Here is a 27,327-nt window from a genome sequence, read left to right on the forward strand (position 1 = left end):
AATACATATAGGAGATGATGTCAAGGCATCGTAATATGCTCTTATTTGTCACTCTAAAGCAAGTACTCCATATGTATACATCTGCACAAATGAAAGTAAATTGTTAAGTAACACAAATTAAACCAAGTCTTAAATATTAACACAAGTTAATTGCAGAATTCATGGCAACTGAAAAATGATACTCCCTGTATAACAGAAGCAAACACAACATTGATATGGCAACGAAATGCCCAGATTTTCACAGGCTCAACCAAATTGATTCAAGGTTGTAGCTCCCATGGAAGGCTTTCATCTCTTACAGAAAATATAAGAAGAATATAGCAATTCGTGCTGATAACGTGTTTAGAAACTTAGCTCAAAGTAATAATATGAAACAAACAAATAGACAAGAATGTAGAGAGAAAGAGAGGAGAGATTCTTATTTCTTCAATGTATTCAAGTGTATTACAAAATGACTTCTCATCCTCTATTTATAGTACTACATAGAGGTATACCAAAAGAATTATATAAATATGCTATTAAGCATTTGAGATCATGGTGGAAGATCAGGGGAAGGTATGAGAGTTATAACCATAACTCCATAAGTATTAGAGTTATGGAGATAATGGAGAAGAGTTGTGGGTATTACCCATTTGATGATTATGGACACCCACCATAATTATATTTTATAACAGAAAAATATTTGTTAATATGAGATCAAGGAAAAAAAGTTTATTTCCCGATACACTTAATAATGTAGCTTATGAAATAATTTAAGAATTGTTTTTAGTTATGTCACAAAATTAATCTGATAAAAATCTGAAGATGTATAGGAGAAAGAAAGATTTGGGATGAATTATGTGCAAGTTAGAGACAAAGCAACATATTGTTACCACTATTATATGAAACCTGTCCAATCACAAGAGCAGCACCAACGGCCCACTCAGCCAACAGAACCAAACATTTTAGAAACAACAGAAAGCAAGCAGGGATTGGGCGAGTTTGGCCTCAGTAGTAATAAAAAAAACACTGACACCAGCTTAAAAGAAAAGCTAAAAAAATTCCACCATCTGGAATCTCGTCACTTGTTGTGAGTGACTTCACATTCCCCCCAATTCCTCCGATCCAACGCAAACCCTAACCCCACGCACTCAAATATCTCTCTCTCTCACACACACACATTCACACACTATAGTGATTCCTGTCGCCTTCAATTGTTAAGACTTTAGGCCACCCACTTCTCTCTCTAACTTGTTTCTCTCACTATATACGTATACAATTCCAACAAAAATAAGTATAAATTAATTAGGGTTTTGTACCTTTTTGGTTTATTCAAATGAATAATCAACAACCACCAGCTCCTCCACCTGTTGCTGTTAAAGACTCTGAAGAGGAGTCTTCTTCTGCTATTACCACTACGAACTCTCTCGAAGCTTCTATTAAGGTTCAGGACAAACCTGATACTGGTGAAGACGATCACCCGGGGGCTGCAATCGTGACGACTGAGAAGGAGGTTTCTTCCGTCGACAACGACGATCCCATGGATGAGGATTCTGTGAATCCTGCTACCGTTTTTTGCATTAGGCTTAAACAACCTAGGTCCAATTTGCTTCATAAAATGAGTGTTCCTGAACTTTGCCGCAATTTCAGGTGATTCTTTTTTATTGCTGAATTTTTCTTATGTTATCATAGCTTCTTCATATATTTCTGTAATTTTGCTGAGAATAAAACAACAACAATAACTAGGTCTCAGTTCTGGGCTACATGAATCTTCTATGTTGTGATAGATGTTGAAATGCGTGACCATCTAATCTAAAAGCTTAAGCGAGTAGCGAGAACACACTTGTATTTACTTCTTTTCTGCAGGATTTAGGGATTCCTGTCTTTTGCTCATATTGTCTCCTATGGAGTTAATCACGTTTTTAACAATAGATCATCTTAAATTGACTAGTCTTATACCAGCAATGTGAGTTTACATAAGATGTGAAGCTCATACTGGAGAAGTTAATTAGAAGAGAATAATGATAACTTTATCTTGATTAGAGTAGTTCTCTTTTATCAAATTTAGCTTGAACATTTGTAATGAAGCTAAAGAAGCAAGGAAATGACCAAATTTGAGAAAAGCAGAATTTTTTTTTTGAGAAGGAAAAAGCAGAAAAAATTATCATTAGTCATTTATTGAGGATTACTTAGTTAAAAGGGGTTAGTTATGCTGAATATTGAAAACATGCTGGGACGTCCCAGTTTAACTTTTGAAGTGGTGAAAGTCACTCAATTGAGTTCTAAAGTTGCAGAGAATTGAACACTGCTTCAATGATAGCAAGGGGGCTAATCAAAGTGTTGACTTGTTAGTCCGACCATGTGTCTCCTACCTAGACCATACTACTAGGACATTTGGCTCCTCATAATCATCTAGCTAAAAGTTTAACTTCCATATATATCATAAGGGATTGCACAGTATATTTTGTTCATATATGCAGTAATTCACCTATGCATAACAAAATTAGACAAAAATCTGCTTTATTTGAATAAAATTCTTCACTAGAATGTGGAAGAAATGAGAAAAAAAACAGAATTACATTTTCAATATGGTCTTAAGAACGATAGAGGGAACTTTGATTTATTCTTTTAGTTTCAGTGTTCATTGTTCCTAGAGCTCTTTGATTCTCTCTGTTCATTTTCTGGATACAGAGATTTTTTTTGATTAAGTAAATAGTTTCATTGACTGGCATCAAGGAGATGCAAGTTTCAAAGATAAGGACTTCAAAAAGAAGAAACAGCTCCAGTACATATGCCTAGACTGCTAGGGAGCTGATAAAGTCCAGAATACTTATAGGGCAAGTTTCCTCTAATTTTAACAGCTGGTAGATGATGCAGAATCATTGCTTGACTTTTATGACTCCTTGTAAGAATTGCAGGCGTTTTCTTCTTTTAAGTATTAGATACCAATTCTATTTTGGGTGCTGATAACCGATGAATAAAGTCATTACCCTCTCTCAAAAAAATATCTATAGGGCAAGTTACAAGAAAGATTTTGCCAACTAAAATACAAGTAAAAGTAAAAGACATTTAGCCTTAAGTGAGTGGTTACCAGTTGATATTTCATCAAAACATCTGTGATTTCTGGATAGAGGGAGAATTATCCTGGTATTTGAAATTATCCTAGTTTCAGTATTTGAAACATACTAGTGTGGAAATTTTTTATATTTCCTCTGGTCTCTTCCATAGCATCTTGTGTGCTCAATGGGGTATTCATCTTTTCTTTCTCAGCGGGGTAGTAAGACGATAGATTAAGTATTTTTAACAAGAGACGAGAGTTCTTGATATAGAAGAGATGAAAGTAAACCCCCCCTCCCCCTATTATAATTGTGGTAGTCGGACCAGCTTGCGCGCACCTCAACTAATTCCACGGGGTACCTGCTACCTCCCACCAGCACAAGTATCAGGTAACTCTATACACCAAGGCTTGGACAAATGGGAAGATGTTTTTGTCTTCGTTGGGACTGGAACTTTGAGACCTCAGTTTTCTCAATCCACTTGATTGACCTCTAGGTGACACCCTTGGGTGCACCTCTTTTTTTTTGATAAGGTACATTGTATTAATCAAAAGGGAGAAAACTCTCGTATACAATAAGTATACCAAAAAGTAGAGAATTTATATCAGAACATGATTCTCTACAAATGACGCCCAATCTTCCCCTTGGGTGCACCTCTTTTCTTTTTCTTATTTATTCCTGACAGAAAAGTAGTTATTTTAACTATTCAATGGAGGGAACTAGAGAGAGTAAGGCTTAAGCTGCTCTCTTTATCTCGCTACATTGCATAAAGTGGTGAAGGTTCCTGGTTTAACATCTCTCTGCATATCCATATTGTAATGTCCAGAAAATACATTTTCTTAGAAGGATTTTTTTGTGAAGACGACCTTCCAACATATCTGAGTTGTGTAGCTACCTATCAATTTCATCAATTTTTTTTTATCTCCTGTATGAACTGAGTGTATTGGCTGCCAATAGATCTTTTTTTTTTTTTGAAATTTCCGACTATTGTGACCATGTTTCCTAGTTGCTGTGATGGTGTAGACTGGTCTTGACTCGGAGAATAGGGATTCCTTTTTGTATCAGTGCCTTAGTTTGTTATGGAAAAACCAAGAATAGGAAGGGTGATTATGGCTTATCTTAGAGGTTATTGTAAAAGAACATGAAAGTGAAAGACAAGATTCCTGGACGATTGAAGAAGTTGAGTGGTGAAAAAGCTGTTGCTTCTATATAAGAAAAGAAGAGTTTACTGATCCTAATCCTAAACTTATTAAAACATTTATATCTTCTTCAACCAGGGAACTGTTTAGTAGACAGAGAATCAATCAAGTCACTGTCTTAAGGAGCAACCAACAACAACAACAACAACAACAACCCAGTATAATCCCACACGTGGGGTCTGGGGAGGGTAATATGTACGCAGACCTTACCCCTACCCTGAAGGGTAGAGAGGCTGTTTCCAGGAGACCCTCGGCTAAAAAAACAACAACAGAAGTCGGTATATTAGTACCACAAAAATGCATAATAAAATAACAGCGATACAATAGATATGAAATACAGAATACGAAATACGAAAAAAATGGCTGGTATAGTAAAACTAGCAGGTAAAGCCCTGCATCAATAGACGACCAATGACCTTCTTAGTCTAACTCCTAACTGGCTAGTCTCACTCTATTGTGCTGTAGAAATATTCACAACTCTCCCCTAACCTACAACCTTAATACTCGACCTCCATAATTCCCTGTCAAGGGCCATGTCCTCAGTAATCCTAAGTCGCGCCATGTCCTGTCTGATCACCTCTCCCCAATACTTATTAGGTCGTCCTCTACCTCTCCGCGTGCCCACTACAGCCAGTCGCTCACACCTCCTCACCGGTGCATCAGTGCTCCTCCTCTGAATGTGCCCGAACCATCTGAGTCTTGCTTCCCGCATCTTGTCCTCTATGGGGGCCACGCCCACCTTCTCTCGAATATCTTCATTCCTAATCTTATCCATTCTTGTATGCCCGCACATCCACCTCAACATCCTCATCTCCGCTACTTTCATCTTCTGGATGTGTGAGTTCTTTACCGGCCAACATTCAGTTCCATATAACATGGCAGGCCTAACCACTGCTCTATAAAACTTACCTTTTAGTAACGGTGGCACTTTCTTGTCACACAAGACTCCCGACGCTAACCTCCACTTCATCCACCCCACCCCTATACGGTGTGTGACATCCTCGTCAATCTCCCCGATCCCCTGAATAACCGATCCAAGGTACTTGAAACTACCCCTCTTGGGAATGACTTGAGAGTCAAGCCTCACTTCAACTCCCGCTTCCGTCGGCTCAACTCCAAATTTGCACTCGAGGTATTCCGTCTTCGTCCTGCTCAACTTGAAACCTTTAGACTCAAGAGCATGTCTCCAAATCTCTAGCCTCTCGTTGACGCCGCCTCGTGTCTCGTCAATTAGAATAATGTCATCAGCAAATAGCATGCACCATGGCACCTCCCTTGAATATGATGAGTCAGTGCATCCATCACCAGGGCAAATAGGAATGGGCTGAGCGCAGACCCTTGGTGCAACCCCGTAATAACTGGAAAATGTTCAGAGTCGCCTCCTACTGTCCTAACCCGAGTCTTAAGCTCCATCATACATGTCTTTAATCACCCTAATATAGTCAATCGGGACCCCTTTATCCTCTAAGCAGCTCCATAAGACCTCCCTAGGAACCTTATCGTACGCTTTCTCCAAATCAATAAACACCATGTGAAGATCCTTCTTCCTATCCCTGTACTGTTCCACCATCCTCCTAATAAGGTGGATAAGCTTCTGTGGTAGATCGCCCCGGCATGAACCCGAACTGGTTGTCTGAAATAGACACCGTCCTTCGCACTCTCATTTCTACCACTCTCTCCCAAACTTTCATGGTATGACTTAGTAATTTGATGCCCCTATAGTTGTTACAGCTCTGGACATCACCTTTGTTCTTATACAACGGGACCATTGTACTCCACCTCCACTCTTCAGGCATCCTATTAGTCTTGAATATAACACTAAACAATGCAGTAAGCCATTCCAAGCCTGCTCTACCCACACACCTCCACAGTTCAACCGGAATTTCGTCTGGCCCGGTAGCTCTGCCCCTTCTCATCTTACGCATTGCCTCCATGACTTCATCGATCTCAATGTCCCTACAATTACTTAATTCATGGTGACTGTCGGCATTCCTCGATTCCCCAGGTCTAATATCTTGATCTCCTTCTTCACTTAGAAGTTTATGAAAGTAGGTCTGCCACCTCCTCTTAATCTGGTCATCTCCCATCAAAACTTTGCCGTCGTCATCTTTTATGCACCTCACCTGGTCTAGATCTCGAGTTATCCTCTCTCTCGCCTTAGCGAGTCGGAATAACTTCTTCTCCCCGCCTTTGTTCCTTAGTTCCTCATACAGACGAGCAAAAGATGTCGTCTTAGCCTCCGTCACTGCCATCTTTGCCTCCTTCCTAGCCACCTTATACCTTTGACTGTTCTCTCTCTTCTCCTCCTCGTTAGTGCTCCCTACTAACCGCAAGTAAGCCGCCTTCTTCGCTTTCACTTTACCTTGGACAACTGCATTCCACCACCAATCTCCTTTGTGCCCACCATTGCGGCCCGTAGATATCCCTAACACCTCTCTCGCCGCCTTTCTTATACAGTCCGCCGTCGTCGACCACATTGTGTTTGCGTCCCCACCACTTCTCCAAGCTCCCATTGCCGATAACCTTCCTTCCAACTCCTTGGCTTTATCCTTAGTCAAGGCGCCCCACCTAATCCTAGGGCGTCCTTGTACTGACCTCTTCTTCCTCCTTATCCTAATACAAATGTCCATCACCAAAAGCCTATGCTGCGTTGAGAGGGTCTCACCTGGGATAACCTTGCAGTCCTCGCACAACCTTCTGTCGCATCTCCTGAGGAGGAGATAGTCAATCTGAGTCTTCGCCACCGAACTTTGGTAAGTAACCAAATGTTCATCCCGCTTCGTAAAACTCGAGTTCGCAATGACTAGATCGAAAGCCTTGGCAAAGTCCAACAGCGCAATGCCCCCTCCGTTCCGCTCTCCGAAACCAAAGCCGCCATGCACCTCAGTGTACCCACCTGCAGATGACCCAATATGACCATTGAAATCTCCTCCTATGAATAACCTCTCAGAAGGCGGTATACTACGAACAATCTCATCCAACCCCTCCCAAAAGCGCCTCTTAATATCCTCATCTAAGCCTGCTTGCGGTGCGTACGCGCTAACGACATTTAAAGTACCCTCACCTACCACCAACTTAATAGTCATTAGTCTATCATTCACCCGCCTGACCTCTACCACGGACTCTCTAAGATGGCTATCTACCAGGATACCCACTCCATTCTTACCCCTCAGGATACCAGAGTACCACAACTTATACCCATCCACGTTTTTCGCCCTCGATCCGACCCACCTAGTCTCCTGGACACACGCTATATTAATCTTCCTCTTCTGCAGGATTTTCGCCAACTCTATGGATTTACTCGTTAGTGAACCTATGTTCCATGACCCGATTCTCAACCTATAGGCTCCCTTGCCCCCTCTACCTCCCCTGCTACCCGACCCACCCCCTGAACCCCAGCCCCCACTCTGCCCCACCCGAGGACATGCCCTTATTCTATCATTCCAGACTGCAGCCACTACACCTACAACAATCTAGAGAAGACTCGCTAGTGCACAACGTACGCAAATCAAACAAGAAGGAAACAAGTGGTAACTAGTATCCTAGTTGAAAGGTTTAACTATTGCGAAGTAAAGTAACAATAATTTAGCTAACACCAAAAGGGAAGCAGTAAAACAGGAGGTACCAACTCCCGATAACAAAACCTGTGGCTGATTTGTTGTACTTGATGCAGTTGCTAAACTATTTAAACATGAAATTGAATGCTGCAAAGAAATGCTTTTTCAATCATTGGTTAGTCGAATATTGAATTTTAAATTTTGCAATTGAAATTTATCTTTCCATGACCTTGTTGAAACTGCATTTTAATTATTTTTAATACTACAAGTTGTGCTAATATTGTCACTATCGTCTTGATAAAAAGAAAATTCTCACTATTGTACGATCAATGCTGAAATAAATAAGTTCAATTCAATCTGATGTTACAAGTTTTGAAGTCTAATATCTGTATCTTCAATAAATTAATCAAAGTTTGACTTCGAAAGAGCATACACTTTGCTTCTCGCTTTTTTGCTTATAGCTCCATAGATAATTTTTTCTTTTACATTTTCATCTTTAAAAACACAACTTTAGAAGTATTATGGGGCTTGGATGAAGAACACACAAGAAATGAATAGACTTGATAGGATGAGAATAGAGAATTTAATTTTGAAAATACATCTAGTCCATCAGATCCGTCTTCTCCCAAATGCCATATGATATCAACAACAACAATAACGGCCCAGTATAATCCCACAAGTGGGATCTGGGAGAGTAATATGTACGCAGACCTTACCCCTACCCCGAGGGGCAGAGAGTGTTTCCAGGAGACATATTAATCCCACCCTTGATGCCATATGATATCAAGGGTGGCATATTAATGTAACTGTAAGCATGCTCAAGATCAACTTGTAATGTAGCATCTAAGTTTGTTTTGTCCCACAAATACCTTTTTTGTGCCAGATAAAATCCCCATAAGCGCTATTCTTAATATAAGAGGAAAAAGCTTGGCTATTGTCTCACGGGAGTCCCTGCAGTCGGATATGCCTGGTATGTTTAATATCACTAGCCCTATTTCTCTCTAGAATGTTAGGCATTAAGCAATAAAGTGGGCCTGTGTCTTATTTCACTGGATAAATCACATATGCCATAACTATGTTGGACCAATATTAGGCTATGCCATGTTCAAATCATCGGGTGTTGGAGCTTTGTCTCCATGCTAGTTATTCAATTTTTGACATAGCAGATGGTGCTTGTACACATTATTATACATTTATACTTGTTGTTATAAGAATGTTCTTTCCTTTCAATGCTGCTATGATGGAGGTGAGCCTGAAAATCCATCTTGTATCAACATGTAAATGATGACGTCTATTTTGCTATTCAACTACTGATGCTTGGAGGAGTAGCGGGGACGCGAGCGATATGTGGAAAATGACGATGAACTATATAAGGGAGGTTGCGAGAGAGGTGTTAGGGGTCTCGAAGGGTTACTCGGGCGGTTACAAGGGCGACTGGTGGTGGAGCGCCGAGGTCCAGGGAAAGGTGAAAGAAAAGAAAGCGGCATACCGGAGGTTAGTGGAGAGTATAAACGAAGAGGAAAGGAGGATGTGCAGAGAAAGATATAAGACATCTAGGAAGGTGGCGAAGTTAGCAGTTACGGAGGCCAAGACTGCAGTGTTATGTTGCCCGTACAAAGAACTGGGAGACAAAGGCGGGGACAAGAAGTTATTTCGGCTGGCCAAGGCGAGAAAGGGGACAACTCGTGATCTAGACCAAGTGAGGTGTATCAAGGACGAGGAAGGCAGAGTGTTTGGTAGAAGATGCTCAGATCAAGCGGAGATGACAGACTTACTTTCATAAATTGCTGAATGACGAAGGGGACACATATATTGTGCTAGGGGAATTGGAACACTTTGAGAGTCATCGAGATTTTAGCTACTGTAGGTGCATTAAGGTCGATGAGGTCGTGGGGCTATGCATAAGATGCGCAGCGACAGAGCAACCGGGCCCAACGAGATTCCGATAGAATTCTAGAAGTCGGTGGGTAGAGCGGGATTGGAGTGGCTAACTGGACTGTTTAATATTATTTTCAGGATGAAAAATATGCCAGAAGAACGGAGGTGGAGTATGATGATACCGTTGTACAAGAACAAAGGCGATATCCAGAATTGTAACAACTATAGGGGTATCAAGTTACTAAGTCATACCATAAAGGTTTAGGAGAGGGTAGTGGAAGTGAGGGTGAGGAGGTCGGTGTCGATATCCGATAAACAGTTTGGATTCATGCCTGGACGTTCTACTACGAAAGCTATCCATCTTATAAGAAGGTTGGTTGAACTATACAGGGATAGGAAGAAGGATTTGTACATGGTGTTTATTGACCTAGAAAAAGCATATGACAAGGTCCCTAGGAAAGTTCTTTGGAGATGCCTGTAGGTGAAAGGTGTTCCGGTTGCTTATATTAGGGTGATTAAGGACACGTATGATGGAGCTAAGACTCGGGTTAGGACGGGGGGGCGACTTTAAGCATTTTCCGGTTGTTATGGGTTTACACTAAGGCTCAACGCTCAGCCCATTCTTATTTGCCCTGGCGATGGACGCACTGACACACCATATACAAGGGGAGGTGCCATGGTGTACGTTATTCGCCGATGATATTGTTCTGATCGATGAGACGCAAGGCGGTGTTTACGAGAGGTCAGAGATTTGGAGACAGACTCTTGAGTCTAAAGGTTTCAAGTTGAGTCGGACTAAGACAGAATACATAGAGTGCAAGTTCAGCAGCATTTCGGGAGAAGCAGACATGGACGTGAGGCTTGAATCTCAAGTCGTTACCAAGAAAGAGAGTTTCAAGTACCTGGGGTTGGTTATCCAGGAGGATGGGGAGATTGATGAGGATGTTACACACCGTATAGGGGTGGGTTGGATGAAATGTAGGCTAGCGTCTGGTGTCTTGTCTGACAAAAAGGTGCCCTTAAAACTAAAAGGTAAGTTCTATAGAGCGGTGGTTAGATCGACCATGATGTATGGTGCTGAGTGTTGGCCAGTCAAGAATTCTCATATCCAGAAGATGAAAGTTGCAGAAATGAGGATGTTGAGATGGATGTGCGGGCACACTAGGCTGGATAAGATTAGGAATGAAGATATCCGGGGGAAGGTGGGCGTGGCTCCCATAGAAGACAAGATGCGGGAAGCTAAGCTTAGATGGTTCGAACACGTGCGGAGGAGAAGCATGGATGCCCCAGTTAGGAGGTGTGAACGGCTGGCCTTGACGGGTGTGAGAAAAGGTAGAGGGCGACCAAAGAAATATTGGGGAGAGGTGATCAGGCAGGACCTGGTGCGACTTCAGATTGCCGAGGACATGACCCTTGATAGGAAGTTGTGGAGGGCAAGTATTAAGGTTGTAGGTTAGGAAGTAGGAGGCTAGCGTATGTTTGTCTTAGGCTGCTAGTGGCTTCGATTGTGTCCATATTACTTCTTTAGGACTGCAGGTTAGATCGTAGGAGACTAGTCCGATAGTGTAGTGTCTTAGGGTGCTAGTGACTCTTGTTGTATCCATATTACTCTTTTGTGTCTATAGTACTGTACCATTATTACTGCTTATTGTTATTGTTTTCTCTCTATTTTCTGGTATTACGTTGCTGACGTTATCTCTCTTTCTTTCTTGCTTACTCTGATATTACTGCACCGTTGTCTCTTTTCATCTTCTTTAGCCGAGGGTCTATCGGAAACAGCCTCCCTACTCCAGAAGTAGGGGTAAGGTCCGCGTACACACTACCCTCCCCAAACCCCACTTGTGAGATTCCACTGGGTGGTTGTTGTTGTAACTACTGATGCTTGGGTTTTCATGATTTATCATACATCTATTGTTATGTGTATGCCCTTCAATTCACTATCAAGAATGTGTATATCCTTCAATTTGCTATCAAGATCATGCCTTTGATGTTATTTCCATTCTCCAACAGTCAGATAGTCTTCCCCCCCCCCCCCCCCTGCTTGTCAGTCAGTCAGTCTCTTTGTTCCTCTGGTAATTGCTTAAGCTTTCATTTCAAATGGGTAGATTTATTGTCTTTTGTTTCTGACTTGTTTGTTTGATTGTTTTCTCAGTGCTGTTGCTTGGTGCGGCAAGCTAAATGCAATAGCTTGTGCTTCCGAAACATGTGCAAGGATTCCAAGGTTAGAGGTTTGATTTCCATCATAGTAAGTGGTATAATTTGTTCAAATTATTTCAGCACACTGTAATTTATTGTGCTTGGCTATCAAGAACTTTTTCAGTGTTTCCACTAAAAGATGCGAAGGCTGTGCTAATTTTCAACAAATTCAATGTGGTCAAATACTTGAGATATCACTTTATTTCTTTGCATGTATTGTTTTATTCTTATTAGTCTCTAACTTTTTGTAGTTCAAATGCAAATCCACCTTTCTGGATCCCTGTACATATAGTCATCCCAGAACGACCAACTGAGTGCACTGTGTTCAATGTTATAGCAGGTATTGTAAAATAACTTTCCGGTATTGATTACTGGGGTAATATTGTTGCATGTTTTGAAGCTTGAGTGCCTTAAATTGGAGGATTTTTTTGGCCAACTTTGTTACTCGTTCATTTTTCTGTTTATGTGCATTGAATAGCTGCAATTTGTACTCACCTTTGTAATGGCCAAGGATTTGTCTTCCTTTTGCGAACGCGTTTAGAACCTCAAAAATGAGGCCCGCTGCTTTAGAGTCAGCAGTCTTTTATGAATAGTATTTTCTTTTCCTTTTTTTATTTTCTTGCAAAATAGAAGGAAAATCAGAGATATTTTAGAAATGGTGAATAGAAGAATATATAACAGATGGTGCAATGCAAAGCTGTGATGGATAAACAGCTCTTCATGTAGGGGCATCTAATTAAGTTTTCAACTTTCTGAGTAACATATGTATTGTACCTTCAGAGTATTGAAGAATTCTGATGGCTCTTTTCATTTTTTTTTGAGATTGTTTTTTTTTCAATTTTTTTTTTCCGACATACATCTACTGACTAGTGTGCCAGATTGCTAATCACTGTTCATACTAAAATATCTGGGAGTTTCCAATTGAACCGAACATTTGAATTATCTTAATGATCATAAATATCTGGTACAATTGCATTTCGACAAAAATGATCCTTCTAGTTTCCACGCAAAGCCTGAATCAAGCTTCGACCTTGTGGGCATATTATAAAGAACTATTCATTGGAAACGCAGTTAATTGATTTTTACAAGATTGTGTTGGATTAGAAAATGGTTGCATGTAGTTAAGAAACACCCTTGAAGCCCACGTTTGACTGTTTGAAACAACCGAGTGACTTTTCGAGAGCACTCGGGCTGTTTTAATTTCAAATGGGTAGGCGTTTTTTTCCACATAACTAAATGGGCCCTAAAAATTCGGGCACATCGTGCTATTGTTGTAGTGAACTGAATTTTGTCTAAAGAGATGCACATCTTTAACTTTTGTGCAGAATTGGTTACCTTTCATTTATGGCTGGTGGTATGTTTTTGATATTTCATATTTTACAACTTTTTATGTTCTACAGATTCCCCTCGTGATTCTGTCCAATTCATTGAATGGTCTCCTACTTCTTGTCCGCGTGCGCTGCTCATAGCTAACTTTCATGGGAGAATAACCATCTGGACTCAGACTTCTCAAGTAAGCTGGTTTCTGGATTATAGTGCATTCTGTCGCCCTCTTCACTTTCTGTCTGCATGTATTTTCGGTGACTTGCAAGTTCTTGGTGTAAGGTTTCTCACTTTTTCCATGTCACACCTGGTAGCCAATACCTGATTGAGTCTTGGTTTTGCCCATATGCTACACGTTCCTGATTATTTCTGTATTGTTGCTTCAAAAAAGTATTCTTACCTAACATGTATGCTTGGTTACTCAGGGTCCAGCTAATCTGGTACGAGATGCCAGTTGTTGGCAGCGAGAGTATGAATGGCGTCAAGATATTGCAGTTGTTACAAAGTGGTTATCAGGAGTTTCTCCGGTATGCAATTGTTATGATATCTCGAAATTTGGATTTAAGAATTTGCATAATTCGATTGGCTCATATCTTGTTTTTGTTTTACCTAACATTAGTATAGGTGGCTTTCAACAAGAACTGGTGGTTCCGCTAAGTCAACGTTTGAGGAGAAATTCCTTTCACAGCAACCACAATCTCCAGGCAGGTTCCTTGTTTCTCTATCTCTTTTTGTATATGTTCCATCAAATGAGTAGTTAGTAGGGATATATGTAAAGTGATTCAAAAACATTTATGGTTCGTGTTACAAGCAATGTTGTCATAGGCAAAAAACAAAAAAAAGCATTGATATCTGTTGTGGGCTTTAAGCACAAAGCGCAAGTAATGCATATAGCTCGAGTAAAGCGCAAGCTTTATGAAAAAGTGCGCAACTGAAGAAAAGTAAAAGAAAAAAATATATGTAATTCAAAAATAATAACTATATTCACAAACAGCAATTATGTGGATAAAGGAATTGATAAAATTATACCCAACGTTTAAGGTTGTTAAGACTGGACCTTTGGGGCTAATTCAATCCCAAATACTTGCTCATGAGGCGAGAATTGTCCAAGACCATATGAGGAGACAACTCATATTCCCAATCAGTATGGGACTCTAATACCCTCTTGCACGCCCAAGACAGGATATTTGGAACGTGAACAACATAACATGGGGGCCCAACGGTGGGTAACTGGGTGCAAACAATTTCTGAGGGCCATCGGACTAGGTAAAACCTGAATTAACCGTGGTGCACTTGCGGGAAACTCCTTGCCGAGGGCCTGTGCACCCCCGGGATTAGTCGGAGCTCGTAGAGACTCGGACACCCGGTGCAAATAAAAAAAAAAAAAAATTAAGTGAAATAGTTATTGTTCTCGTTTTAGTAGTCCATAGGTGTGGGGCACATCCTTAGCATCTTGGTGCCTAGACAGAAGCTCTACCTAAGTGAGGAGAAGTACGGTTATATTTCGCTTAGCTTCGAGGTTTGAGCAACCTCAAATGAACCCAAGGGGCGCAATGAAACTGCCTTACTAGTGGTAGGGGACGCTTGACTCCAGATGGCGTACCCCAACGTTTAAGGTTGTTAAGACTTGACCTTTGGGGCTAATTCAATCCCAAATACTTGCTCATGAGGCGAGAATTGTCCAAGACCATACGAGGAGACAACTCATATTCTCAACCAATATGGGACTCTAATACCCTCTTGCACGCCCAAGACAGGATATTTGGAATGTGAACAACATTACATGGGGGCCCAACGGTGGGTAAACCAAGAATAGAGATGAGTCTGGCTCTAATACCATATTAAAATAATTGACCTTGGACCTCAGTCAATCCCATAAGCACTACACTGCTGTTCTGCTGCTGATCCTGCTACTTCTGCCATCATGTGCCCTTGGCGTTCTTCATATTTAAAGTATCAATTTTAATGGAAATTTTTCCTTAATTAATTTTACTTTAATTTTGATTGCAGCTGGATGGCCAAATTTTCTGTGTGTATGCTCTGTCTTCTCATCAGGGTCTGTTCAGCTCCATTGGTCTCAATGGCCACCTAATCAGAATGGTACACCATCAAAATGGTTTTGCACAAGCAAAGGGCTATTGGGAGCGGGTCCTAGTGGCATCATGGCTGCTGATGCTATCATAACAGACTCTGGAGCAATGCATGTTGCTGGAGTTCCCATTGTCAATCCATCAACTGTTGTTGTCTGGGAGGTGACACCTGGCCCTGGTAATGGATTTCAAGCAATTCCAAAGACAAGTGTGAGCAATGGCGTTCCACCGTCCCTTAATCCACCTTCTTGGGATGGATTTGCCCCTTTGGCTGCATATTTGTTTAGCTGGCAGGAGTGTTTATTACAAGAGGCTAAGCAAGGCAAAAAACTAACGGAGCAACATTACAATGACATGGTCGCACTTCATTGTTCACCAGTTTCCAACTTTTCTGCATATGTTAGTCCTGAAGCAGCAGCTCAATCCACAGCTACCACGACATGGGGTTCTGGTGTTACTGCAGTTGCTTTTGATCCGACCCGTGGTGGTTCTGTTATAGCTGTTGTGATTGTTGAGGGTACGGATATGGACCTGATGCCCCTCTTTGCCCTTCAATTTTTTCTAGTGATGATGGTTTCCCCCCTTCTCTGGTTTTCTTTCTGGCACTAACTTTTTCCAACTTTATATTTGTTAGCTAATCTTTACTCTTTTTGTTTCTTTAGGTCAGTACATGTCGCCTTATGATCCCGATGAAGGTCCTTCAATCACAGGATGGAGGGTTCAACGTTGGGAATCATCTGTGGAGGATGTTGTCCTCCACCAAATATTTGGAAATCCTACATCCAGCTTTGGTGGCCAGGCGCCAAAACAGACAGTATGGGTGAGTAAAGTAATTAAATGTATCCCAGCAGGAAATGATTTTAATAGACCCCTAGCAGTGGGAGCAGGACCAGTTTCTGATGGAAGAAACATGGCTGACTCTGGTATGGAGATGGGAAAGAGGGTCAGTTTTGATCCCTTTGATCTTCCAAGTGATGTTAGAACTCTTGCCCGTATTGTGTATTCTGCTCATGGTGGTGAGATAGCTGTCGCTTTTCTACGAGGTGGCGTCCATGTATTCTCAGGTCCAAGCTTCACCCCTGTTGATAACTACCATATTGATGTTGGATCTGCCATTTCTGCTCCTGCCTTCTCTTCGACAAGTTGCTGCTCAGCTTCTGTTTGGCATGATACCAGCAGAGATTGTACAATTTTGAAGATTATTCGAGTTCTTCCTCCTGCTGTTCCAAGTAATCAGGGGAAAGCTAACTCCGCGAATTGGGAACGTGCAATTGCTGAGAGGTACATGTGCTTTTGTGCACTATACTCAAATTTTTGAATCATTTTAATATGCTCAATTAAGACATTTCAATCCGACTGTTATTACATCTAGTTAGAATAGTATTGGTACCTTATAAAAAAAGTTAGATTGTATTTGGTTTATGATATTAAACCGTCTTCCTAGAGATGACATATTTTTCTTTCTATTGGAAGATTTTGGTGGAGTCTTTTGGTTGGAGTTGATTGGTGGGATGCCGTGGGATGCACACAAAGCGCTGCGGAGGATGGTATTGGTAAGAGCTTAATCTGTTGGCAGATTTAGAACTGAACTGCTGAATGGATTTGGAAAGTACTTCAAACTTGATATCGTGATCAAGAGCTAAAATAGAATTTCAGACCTCTGATATCTAACCAGGTTTCAGCGGAGCTCTATGATAGGATTTATGATTGTTCTCTATTTGATGCGTTAATATGAAATCATAAGAAGCCATGAAGAGCTTTGAAATTAAAAATTCCATTCCTGTTTTAATTATTGAGGTCTCTCTGTACTAATATCCGGGTTCAAGTAAACATAATCCCCACCCTTTTGCAATAGATGGTATTCTAAAGAACTGAAATGCCATATCCTAGCATAGCTGATAGCAGTAATCTTTTGTCTAATCCATGGTCATTCTGCTGGAAGATCCTTTCTTGTGTTTCATGGAACTGCAAAATGGAAAAAACATAGCATCTTTAGTTTGTTGAAATTCTTGTGTAGTTTGAAGAGTACCATAGGTCCTTACATGCTCTGTTTTCCTCTGTTTCTTCTGCTTTGACTCTGAAATAATTGAAGATGGCTATTCCTCTTCCATGACATCCTCAGTTGTGCCTTTTGTTTTGTCTTCCGAAAGTCCTCCATCTTCACAAAGTCTATTAAAATGAGTAGCTTTAGTAATTCTTATTGGTGTTTGAAGAGATTCTGCTTCAGCCTGATATAATGTCTGACCTGTTCTGCTGCAGGCCTTAGTTAGAGTTTGAGATTTCACCTGGCCTTGCTTTTTTCTGAATTGAGGATTTGATAAAAAATATCAGTTGATCTTTGCCCTTTTTCTGTTTGAGTAATTTTGACTACATGATTCTGGAAGGATCAGGCGCGTGCGTGAAGGATCAGGCAATCACTAATGATGTGTTCTTTTGTTGCAGTTGCTTTGAACAGTGTCATTGCTGTACTGGATGCAGATTTCCATTCCCTTCCTTCAACTCAGCATAGACAGCAGTATGGACCGGTATGTTTCTTTTATTTAAATCTATCTTTAAGCCTATCATTTTCATAATGAGGACATTGTCATCCTGGTGTATCAAATTTGACGGAGACTGGTAATATAGAGCAATTTAGTGCAGACATCGAACACTGGATTTCACGTTCTGCTTTATACTTTTATATGCTTTGCCTCTCTGTATGAGCTTTGCTCTTGCATGATATCATTCTGACTTCCGCTTACTCAGGATGGAGAATTCATATCTTTTTGGGAAGGAGTGGGGTTGGGGGTGTGAATTAGGCTTTAGAGAAGATTTTGGAGCAGTGTATTACACTTAGCTAAAGATAGGGCACAATGGAAGAAAAAGATCCATATATGTGGTATCTTCCGGTTGGAAACAGGTTTTAGGCTTGTAGGAAACTTTTAATATTATTATTATTATTATTATTAATTCTATTATATATGTGCGGTGCGCGCGCGTGTGTGTGTAACTTATTTCACTTTTATTTATTTAATATGATGATATGAGTTGAGCTTAAATGAAGAAGTGAGGATTCACATAGCCTACTACAAGTCCGCAACTTGTTTGGGGTTGAAGCATAGTTGTTGTATTGATTAAGTATATAATTTTTTTATATCCTTATCAAAAAATAATTTTTTTATATCATGAGAACGTGCAAACCTCTGTTTGATGTTATTTGCTTATTTTAACATATGATTTACAGCGCTTTCTTGAATGCAATCAGAAAATACAATATATTATATCATGTTTGGATATGCAAAAGACGTGTTTTTTGCTTGTTAAATGAATAGCATGGTCAAATTACTTATGCGTTTCTCCTTGTGGAATCCTGTCATGACAAAAATCTTGGACACAGTTTTATATAATGAAAACCTTGATACAAAGTAATTAAATCAATCTGCAGAGGTCTTACTTATCATTAAAGATGTAGGTGCCAAGGAGAAAGGGGGGGGGGGGGTTCTTCCTGAACCCTTTCCCCCAAACTTATACACCATGTAACAGTATCTGAACAGTGAAACTTTACAAAATCCAGAAATCTGAAGTGAGATTAAGATAATGATTGTATCAATTGAGAAGAGAGGTTATTGTGAGAAGTCAAAACAATGGAGAAATGAGAATGTGAAGTAAGAGAGGAAATGATTCCTTTAGCAGAAGGCTGACACTGCCTGAAGATGTCTTGTGAGAAATTACTAATTCTTTCTGTGCTTTTGATCCATAAATGTAAAATGAACATCTTAATGAATTTGAATAGAAGGAATTGCATGTTGCATCAAACTTAGTACAGCTCTTGCGGAAGGGCATAGAAATAGTCAAATGTTATGGAATTGTATGTATTAAAATGATTCGTGATAAGAATGGACCTTGGGCCTAACTCAACCCCAAAAGCTAGCTTATGAGGTGAGGAGTGCCCAAGCCATATAAGGAGACCAAGGACCTCAAATCCCTCCGATGTGGGACAACTCAACACCCCCCCCCCCTCACGCCCAGACCTCTGGAGCGTGGACAACATAAATGGGGGCCCAACATTGGTAACAATAATTGGGATGGGCCTGGTTCTGATACCATGATAAGAATGGACCTTGGGCCTAACTCAACCCCAAAAGCTAGCTTATGAGGTGAGGATTGCCCAAGCCATATAAGGAGACCAAGGACCTCAAATCCCTCCGATGTGGGGCAACTCAACAATCCACAAAACTAGTCTTTCTTTTCTACACCCAATTTCTAGATGCCATTGTTAATGTGTATCTTTTGAAGATGACACAACGAAGTATTGTAGTTCTAGTGAAGTCCTTAAAATCGATATGCAATGCAATTGGTTTTCTATTTCTCTCAACTTAATATTAATCTAGTAGTCTGTCATGTGGAAGATTGTGTGAGTGTGTATACATGTGGTGTGTGCATTTTTGTCAGATTATGTGATCATCTTTTCCTTTCAGTGAATCCGTGCTCACTTGCATACACGTAGTTCTTGAATTTTAAACCTGTTTGTTTATTTCATCAAAGTTCACTATCAGGGACCCATTCTTGGATTTCTTTGAGTTCTGATAGATCTGGTCCATATAATGCAGAGCCTAGACAGGATAAAATGCAGGCTTCTAGAAGGTACAAATGCTCAAGAAGTCCGGGCAATGGTGCTTGACATGCAAGCAAGATTGTTGCTAGATATGCTTGGCAAGGGGATTGAATCAGCTTTAACAAACCCATCAGCATTGGTTCCAGAGCCATGGCAAGCTTCCAGTGAGACACTGTTTGGCATTGATCCTGAGGCGATGGCCGTTGAACCAGCACTGGTGCCAAGTATCCAGGTATGTCTTAGTGATTGTCATCTTTCTGTATTTGTGACCAAATACTTCTATTTCTTCATTGTGTTTGAGTTTCTCAAATATTGGGATGATTTAATTCAGGCATATGTAGATGCTATACTTGATCTGGCCTCCCATTTCATCACGCGTTTACGACGCTACGCAAGTTTCTGCCGTACATTGGCTAGTCATGCTGTTACTGCTGGTACAGGTGGGAGTAGGAGTATGGTGACTAGTCCAACTCCAAGTGTTACATCTCCTGCGACTTCTCAGGGTTAGTGTAATTTGCTCTATCATGTGCTGTTAAAGGATGTACCTTTCTGGATACAAGAATTCACTTCCTCTCTCTTAGTTAAACCACGGACCTATGCTTTTCAGGTGCTCAGGGTGGTACTGCAAGTTCCACTGGGAACACTCAGATGCAAGCTTGGGTACAAGGAGCTATTGCAAAAATTAGTAGTACGGCCGACAGTGTTCCTAGTTCAGCCCCAAACCCCATCACTGGTCCTTCTACTTTTATGCCCATAAGTATCAACACAGGCACTTTCCCTGGAACTCCAGCTGTTAGGCTTATAGGGGACTGTCATTTTCTGCATCGGCTATGTCAACTTTTGCATTTCTGTTTTTTCTTCCGTGGAACACAATTACCGCGTTTTATGGGGGCTGCTCAAAGGAATGCGGATTCTTCAATGCAAAAGCCTCAACCCAGTATTCCAGGCAAAGCAGAAGATTCCAACTCTGGTGCAAAACCAACACCAGGTGGTCAGGTTGGGACAGGAGCAAAGGGATCCGAAGAAGGTCCATCTAAACGGTCTAGGATAGGTTCTGGCAATGCTGGTCAAGGATACACATATGAGGAGGTAAAGGGTTTTTTCTCAGCAGATTACCCCCCCCCCCCCGGGGGGGGGGGCAACACACACACACCTTCCCCACAAAATTGAAAGCCTATCTGAGTTTTTTCTCTGTTTGAACTTATCAAATAAGATTCTTCCCTGTTTGAAGTCGCGAACTTATTCGCTATGTGGATGAAATATTAATTAAATTGAAACTGTCATGCAGGTGAGGGTCCTCTTTCTTATTCTTATGGATCTTTGTCGTCGGACTGCTGGTTTGGTGCATCCATTGCCGGTTTCTCAGGTTGGGAGCAGCAACATTCAGGTCCGCCTTCATTACATTGATGGGAACTACACTGTTTTGCCAGAAGTAGTTGAAGCTTCCCTCGGACCTCACATGCAGGTAATTCTACCGTCATTAGTTCTATTTGTTGAGGTACATGTGCAATGCATGTAGGAGTGAATATGTCTTGCAATTTTTTATTTACACAACTCAACATTTATAGCTGTAATGATTCCTGTTGTTCTGGGTGCTAGATATGTATTTGGAGCTTCCTTCCTAACATTTTATACCCATTCATCAGTTTATTGCAAATTGTTGCAATAATATTCCTCCTTATGGTTCTAGTCCCATTCTCTTTCTATACCACTTGAAGTCCTTCAAAAGATACTATTATTGTTCTGCTCCAATCCTCTATGCCATAGTTGAATATTACTTTTGAGTTTTGACAGTGCAAGCATATATATACATGTTTAGCATCAATAATATGTTACATCACTTACATGTGTTGAATTATAAGGAAATAAAAGCGTGCTCTCTCTAACTATTTAAGTTTGAGATAAGGTGGTCACACACTCAATATGGTACGAAAGCAGGTGGAAGTTGTGAGTTTGAGTTTCACCGTCACCCATTATCAAAAGAATTTTCACGTGCTTGGCCCATGAAAAAGAATCAGGCCTCCTCACGAGGAGGCCTGTTGAAGACATAGTTTAATCAAAAGAAAATGTGGTCTATTTAAGCTTTTAGATGAGATGGTCACACACTTTAACAATATGCATGTGTTTCTAAAGGATGGCTGGTAGAACTGCATGAATGAGTTGTGGGAAAAACAAAAACTAGTCCTGTATCTGGAGAAACGTTGATGACAAAGATATGAGAAAATTATTATGGATGAATGACTAAGGGACATGCTAACTTTTTAATTATGGTAAATGTTAAAAAACGGCACCTTAGATTTCAAGATGTGAGAGGAAATATCAATCAATTACAATTCAATCCCAAATCTCATTTTAATATTTAAATAATTTGCCTTTTAAAGCATTAGCAATTTCTTTTTAAATCTTAAACCCAACCATGTATGAATAACTAGTTTATTGCCAACTAGTTGTTAGTCTTTATAGATTATATTTGCTTCCGTTGTGTTCTGCTTAACTAAGTCCACGGATTCTGCAAAAATATAAGTTTTTTTAAAGAAAAATTTTCTCCCTTTTATCAGTAACACGAGTGGCAAGTGCAACTAGAGAGAGGTCTACATTGATTTGACCAAATCCTGTTTAATCATTTCTAACTCTTGTCTAATCTTGTATAACCATATATCCATTTTCACGTCCGGATTTTTATAGCATTCATCTTCTTTTTAGGGATAAGGTTAGGTAATACTACTCAAATGAGTATCAAGAAGGTACTGTGAACAGTATAATAAGTTGGACTTGGGCAGACCTGCAAAGCTAGGGATTCAAACAAGTCCATTGTATCTATCGCACCAGTTAGAGAGTTATACTATTCATTTTGTAAATATCTTGGGCAACATACACCCCTATGTAAAATTTTTAGTGAATCATTCTGTAGAACTTGTCTCTCACTTTGTTAGGTATCTTTCTATAGCATAGCACTTATGTAGAGCTTCTCTATTCCAGTCATCCTATTTTAATTATGTCTTATACAAGAAAATAACACGTGAAAGAAAATAACAGGAAAATTTTGTTTTTTAAATATTTGTTGGATGGGCTGGGATAAGCCGGTTATATTTGTCGACTCCAATTGGGCCACGGCAGTACTTCAAACCTCCTCTATTGGGAAAAAAAACACCAACCATAAACAAAATGACTTATGTAGGCTTGGGTAGGAATCCCCAGAATTCTTAGACTTTTACAGTTCTTCTCATCTCATTCCCTTTTCTTGCAGAATATGCCTCGCCCTAGAGGTGCAGATGCTGCTGGGCTGCTATTGCGTGAGTTAGAGCTCCATCCACCTGCTGAGGAATGGCACAGGAGAAATATGTTTGGTGGACCTTGGTCTGATTCAGAAGATATTGGGGGTGTGGACGATAATTCTAAGCTTAGCCCATCAAGGGACTTGACTGAGTGCAGCTCATCAGAAAACTGTGATGTATCTTATGGAGCTCATGGTTTGTGGCCAAGGAAACGTAGGATGTCAGAACGAGACGCTGCTTTTGGGTTGAATACTTCAGTGGGCCTGGGTGCATATCTTGGTATAATGGGGTCTCGACGAGATGTTGTGACAGCTGTTTGGAAGACTGGGCTTGAAGGAGTTTGGTATAAGGTTTGTCTATAACATTTGGATCTCTATTTATTCCTAGGTTCAATTTATTGCTGTTATAGTTCATTTTTTATTGCATCTCTTTGCATGAAGGCATAAATAAAGTTATAATTAACCAAGTTGGATTGTGTACTGGAGAGATAATTAGGCCAGTGTCCCTAACTTGGGAAGAACAAAAGTCAACGCTAGCATTTAAAATTATTGACATATTTACTTGGATAAAGTTGACATAAATTTCTTGTAAGAATCCATTGTAAGGTAATGCTAACATTGCAATGTGGCTTTAGTTCCTTCTTCTAAAAGTCTTGTTGATTTAATGTTTTGGTGTTTTGGTTTTTTAGTTTCCTGTACTACCATTTCATACGGATACTTACATTAATTTCACCAAAATGTTTAGGGAAATTTTGTCTTTTTATTTTGCGTTGTGTTTGGAAGTATTTCTCTGTCTTAGACATTTTATTTGCTACCTATGTTGCATAAAAGTTCTAATTATGTTTTTTATATGCTGAATCGTTTTTTCGAGAAGTGATTTTGAAATGCTAAATTATTAAGATCAAAAGGTTTCGATGTTCGAGTGTTAGATAACAACTGATAATTGTTATAATTCAGTTTCTTACCTACCATATATGACTCACTCACATGTGTACAATCTAGTATCCTCATGTCACGTCTTAGATTTTCGTAGGTGAGTGTACTTAACGCTGCTGAGGTCAACTTGTATGTTGGTTTAGAATCTACTTACTGTTGATCAGATAATGGAAATTAGGCTGTAGGCCACATCATACGTTATCGTGCTGATCAGTCCTTGGGTTTTCTGATGAAATCTGCTATAATCATTAGTTAGTAAATCTGTGCAATATCTACCCAATGAATGATATATCTTGGGGAAAGCAAAGCAAAGCAAAGCGAGCTTCACTCGAACCCTGTTTTTCATCCAGATTTAGTCTAATCCCGCTTAGCATTAGTTTCAATTTATTTACTCTCTTCTATTTAGTAGCAAATGGTAAGAAAACATGGTCTTATTCCTATATATTTTGTTGAGACCTGATTGATATGAGTAGCGTAACAAGATAATTTGATTGTAGTCTAAGTTTAGTTTCTCAGTTTATGATGTTGACTGTTTCTTGCAGTGCATAAGATGTTTGAGACAGACTTCAGCTTTTACTTCACCTGGTGGCAACCCTTCCGCCACTCAAAATGAGAAGGAAGTATGGTGGATCAGCCGGTGGGCATATGGCTGTCCTATGTGTGGTGGGACTTGGGTTCGAGTTGTATAGAGCATTGAGGGTAGTTCACCAACAATGTGCTCCCAATTTTCGTGAACGGTAATGGTTCACCACATGGATACAAACGCATTGGACTCTGCCAGCTTATTGCCTATTCATCAGTATGGTCATGTACTATATCTTAAAGATCAGTGTGACTAGTGAGGCAGAGCCTGAAGTTGGGTAATTGGTATGTGGTCTGAGCTTACTATATGTGTTATACCATGAAATGTTTTGGAAAGAAGTCAAGGTGATTTAAACCCCGTTTTCTGAAAAATGGGGATACTCCTTAGTCAAAGGCATCAAATTTTGGAACTAAGAATGAATCCTCACATACGTATGCAAAGGTCTTTTTGCCAGTGGGAGTTGAATATATTAGATTCTCTTCCCAAACCAGAGCATTTCAGGGGTTGTAGTTATGTATAATAACAGTCCATTTGTTGTTTGTATGGGGGCAATCCATTTGCTGTGAGTAGCTGTCGAGTAATCAAATTTTGTAAACTAAAATGCGTCTCTCTCTCTCTCTCTCTCTCTCCCTCCCTCCCTCTCTCTCTCTCTCTCTCTCTCTCTCTCTCTCTCTCTCTCTCTCTTTAGTTAACTATGGTTGTGACTATAGTTGTGGTCCTGTACAAATGTTTCGCTTTCCTTTTGTGGTTATGGCATGTCTCAACTAGCTTAGATATTCCTTTCTTTTCTGGTTGAAGTTTCTTAGCCCCATATGGTATGAATGACGAGTGAAACTGAAATCATATGCTTCACTATTTTCGGTTACACAAACAAAGAAGTAACGTTCAATTTTAAGTTTGAGCTTGTGATTGTGGTTTCTTGGACACGGGCTGCTTGCTTAATTTTCTTCGCAGAAGCAGAAGTTCACTTTGTCGTTCAGCGCTTTGCTCCCGCTGTTTTCGTTTATTCATTTTTTTTAATCGTTTTCCTTAATTAAAAACTATGGAAAAGACACAGTTAAGCCTTGAGAGGAATATGCCAATCAATAGGGATAAAGTGGGTAGTTACTGCTGAAATCTAGTCTCTCTTTTGGACAAAAATCCATGTATTGGTTGTTAAAGTTATAGGAAATCTTCCTGAATACAGCGAATTTGTACTTTTGTAGTAGCAGCAATTCGACCAGAATTTAGTGACTGCAAATTTTCGTTCTTTTCTATAATTAAGACAGTTAAGTCTTCATGGAAACACATTTTATAATCTAGACCAGATGTCTTCCCAAGGTTGAAGAACAGTTAAAAAGAAATGGGACATATAATTGAAAACTTGTCTGGTTGTCATCATCTTCATCCCCATCCAAGAGGAACTTCAGGTTTCATGTGCAGTAACCTTTATGTCATAATAAATTATTTGAAGGGAAAAAAACAGAGGAAAAGATAATGCTTCATATTCTGTCTTCTCTCGTTCCTCATGTTTATTCAATCACCCCCTATATGATGAACTTTTTATTATTAATTTTGTTATTTCCAAATTTCTTGTATAAGTGTATTCTGCTTCTTGAACATGCATGCAAATACTACTTCTCGGGTCTCATGGGCTTCACCTGTTATACTTCTCCATAGCAGCATTTTCTGCAATCCTTTCAATTCCACTCACGAATCTTTTCTTGTTTATTTTTAAAAAAAAGTTCCTATGCTGCCAAAAGCAGATGGCGTGCATGAACTTCAAAAATAAACTACTGCAATTAACTCCATATATATCCAGTTTCAGGTCAGTTTTTCTGGAATCAACTCAGCTAGCTATTGTCCTAATAAACTATTGTTTTTATATCCTAGCTACCAATTAAAAGTTTAGTAGCTCTAGCTCTTCATTCCAAGATATAATTTTCCGAGTAGTTGTAGTTTGATTAAGATAAAAGTTCCTTTTTATTTTAATCCCAGTGGGTATAGCAATGATCAAGTTGACTGTTATAAAGCCAACCCCAACTGTTCTCTATGGAATAAAAACCTTGAAATTTGTTGAACTGTGGAACGCTAGCAAGATCGCCCCTTTTTCATTTCCAGGTATTCTGCAATGTTCATTCCTTTCATAGTTTTGTGCAGCTTTTCTTTTCTTTTTTGTTGAAGTTCCCGTTTGATTGTTATTGTCTTGTTGAGTATTTGTAGGCCTAATTGAGGTAACAACAAGAAATTTCCCAGTTAACCAGAAGATTATTAAGGGGAGGAAAGGATGATCTATGCTTCTCTAAATTCGGTTACGCAGACATTGGAGAAGCTGCTGAATCAAGATTCATGTCTATTTCCTGAAAAGAGAGCAACATTTGAAGCTCTCTATAGTGAGGTTAGTTCTTTGCAGGCTTTTATTCAACTACCTTCAGCAACAAAACCTGAGATGAGAATTTGGGAGAGGCTGATAAGAGATGTGGCTTATAAAGCCGAATATGCTATTGAGTTATGTCTATGCACAAGTCATATTAATAGAAGTGGTGAGAATGAAGGAAATGCACATATGATATCAGTAGATGGATTGCAAGAATTACTCAGAGAAATTTTGTCTGTAAACAAGAAACTGAAGACCATTAATCCGTTTGCTCATGGCACCAAAGATTTCCAAGCAGGGGAGTCC

General features: G+C 39.9%; 1 protein-coding gene across 2 annotated transcripts; it reads left to right on the forward strand.

The window, feature by feature from the left end:
• Window positions 1–1,035: 1,035 nt before the first annotated feature.
• LOC104246402 (mediator of RNA polymerase II transcription subunit 16) lies at window positions 1,036–25,410 on the forward strand. Of its 2 annotated transcripts, XM_070167816.1 has the most exons (16): window positions 1,036–1,629; window positions 11,822–11,890; window positions 12,117–12,205; window positions 13,266–13,378; window positions 13,614–13,715; window positions 13,808–13,892; window positions 15,199–15,795; window positions 15,941–16,559; window positions 16,752–16,831; window positions 17,721–17,803; window positions 19,868–20,104; window positions 20,204–20,375; window positions 20,480–20,961; window positions 21,161–21,337; window positions 23,120–23,497; window positions 24,625–25,410. In XM_070167816.1, exons 1-16 carry the CDS (start codon window positions 1,316–1,318, stop codon window positions 24,769–24,771), a joined length of 3,744 nt encoding a protein of 1,247 aa, XP_070023917.1. In that variant the 5' UTR covers window positions 1,036–1,315; the 3' UTR covers window positions 24,772–25,410. The 2 variants fall into 2 exon arrangements, with proteins under 2 accessions (XP_070023917.1, XP_070023918.1); XM_070167817.1 differs by lacking the exons at window positions 1,036–1,629; window positions 11,822–11,890; window positions 12,117–12,205 and having other exon boundaries at window positions 13,288–13,378; window positions 13,813–13,892.
• Window positions 25,411–27,327: the final 1,917 nt, after the last annotated feature.

This window comes from Nicotiana sylvestris, chromosome 2, assembly GCF_000393655.2.
Source record: "Nicotiana sylvestris chromosome 2, ASM39365v2, whole genome shotgun sequence".
NCBI classification, from domain to species: Eukaryota; Viridiplantae; Streptophyta; class Magnoliopsida; order Solanales; family Solanaceae; genus Nicotiana; species Nicotiana sylvestris.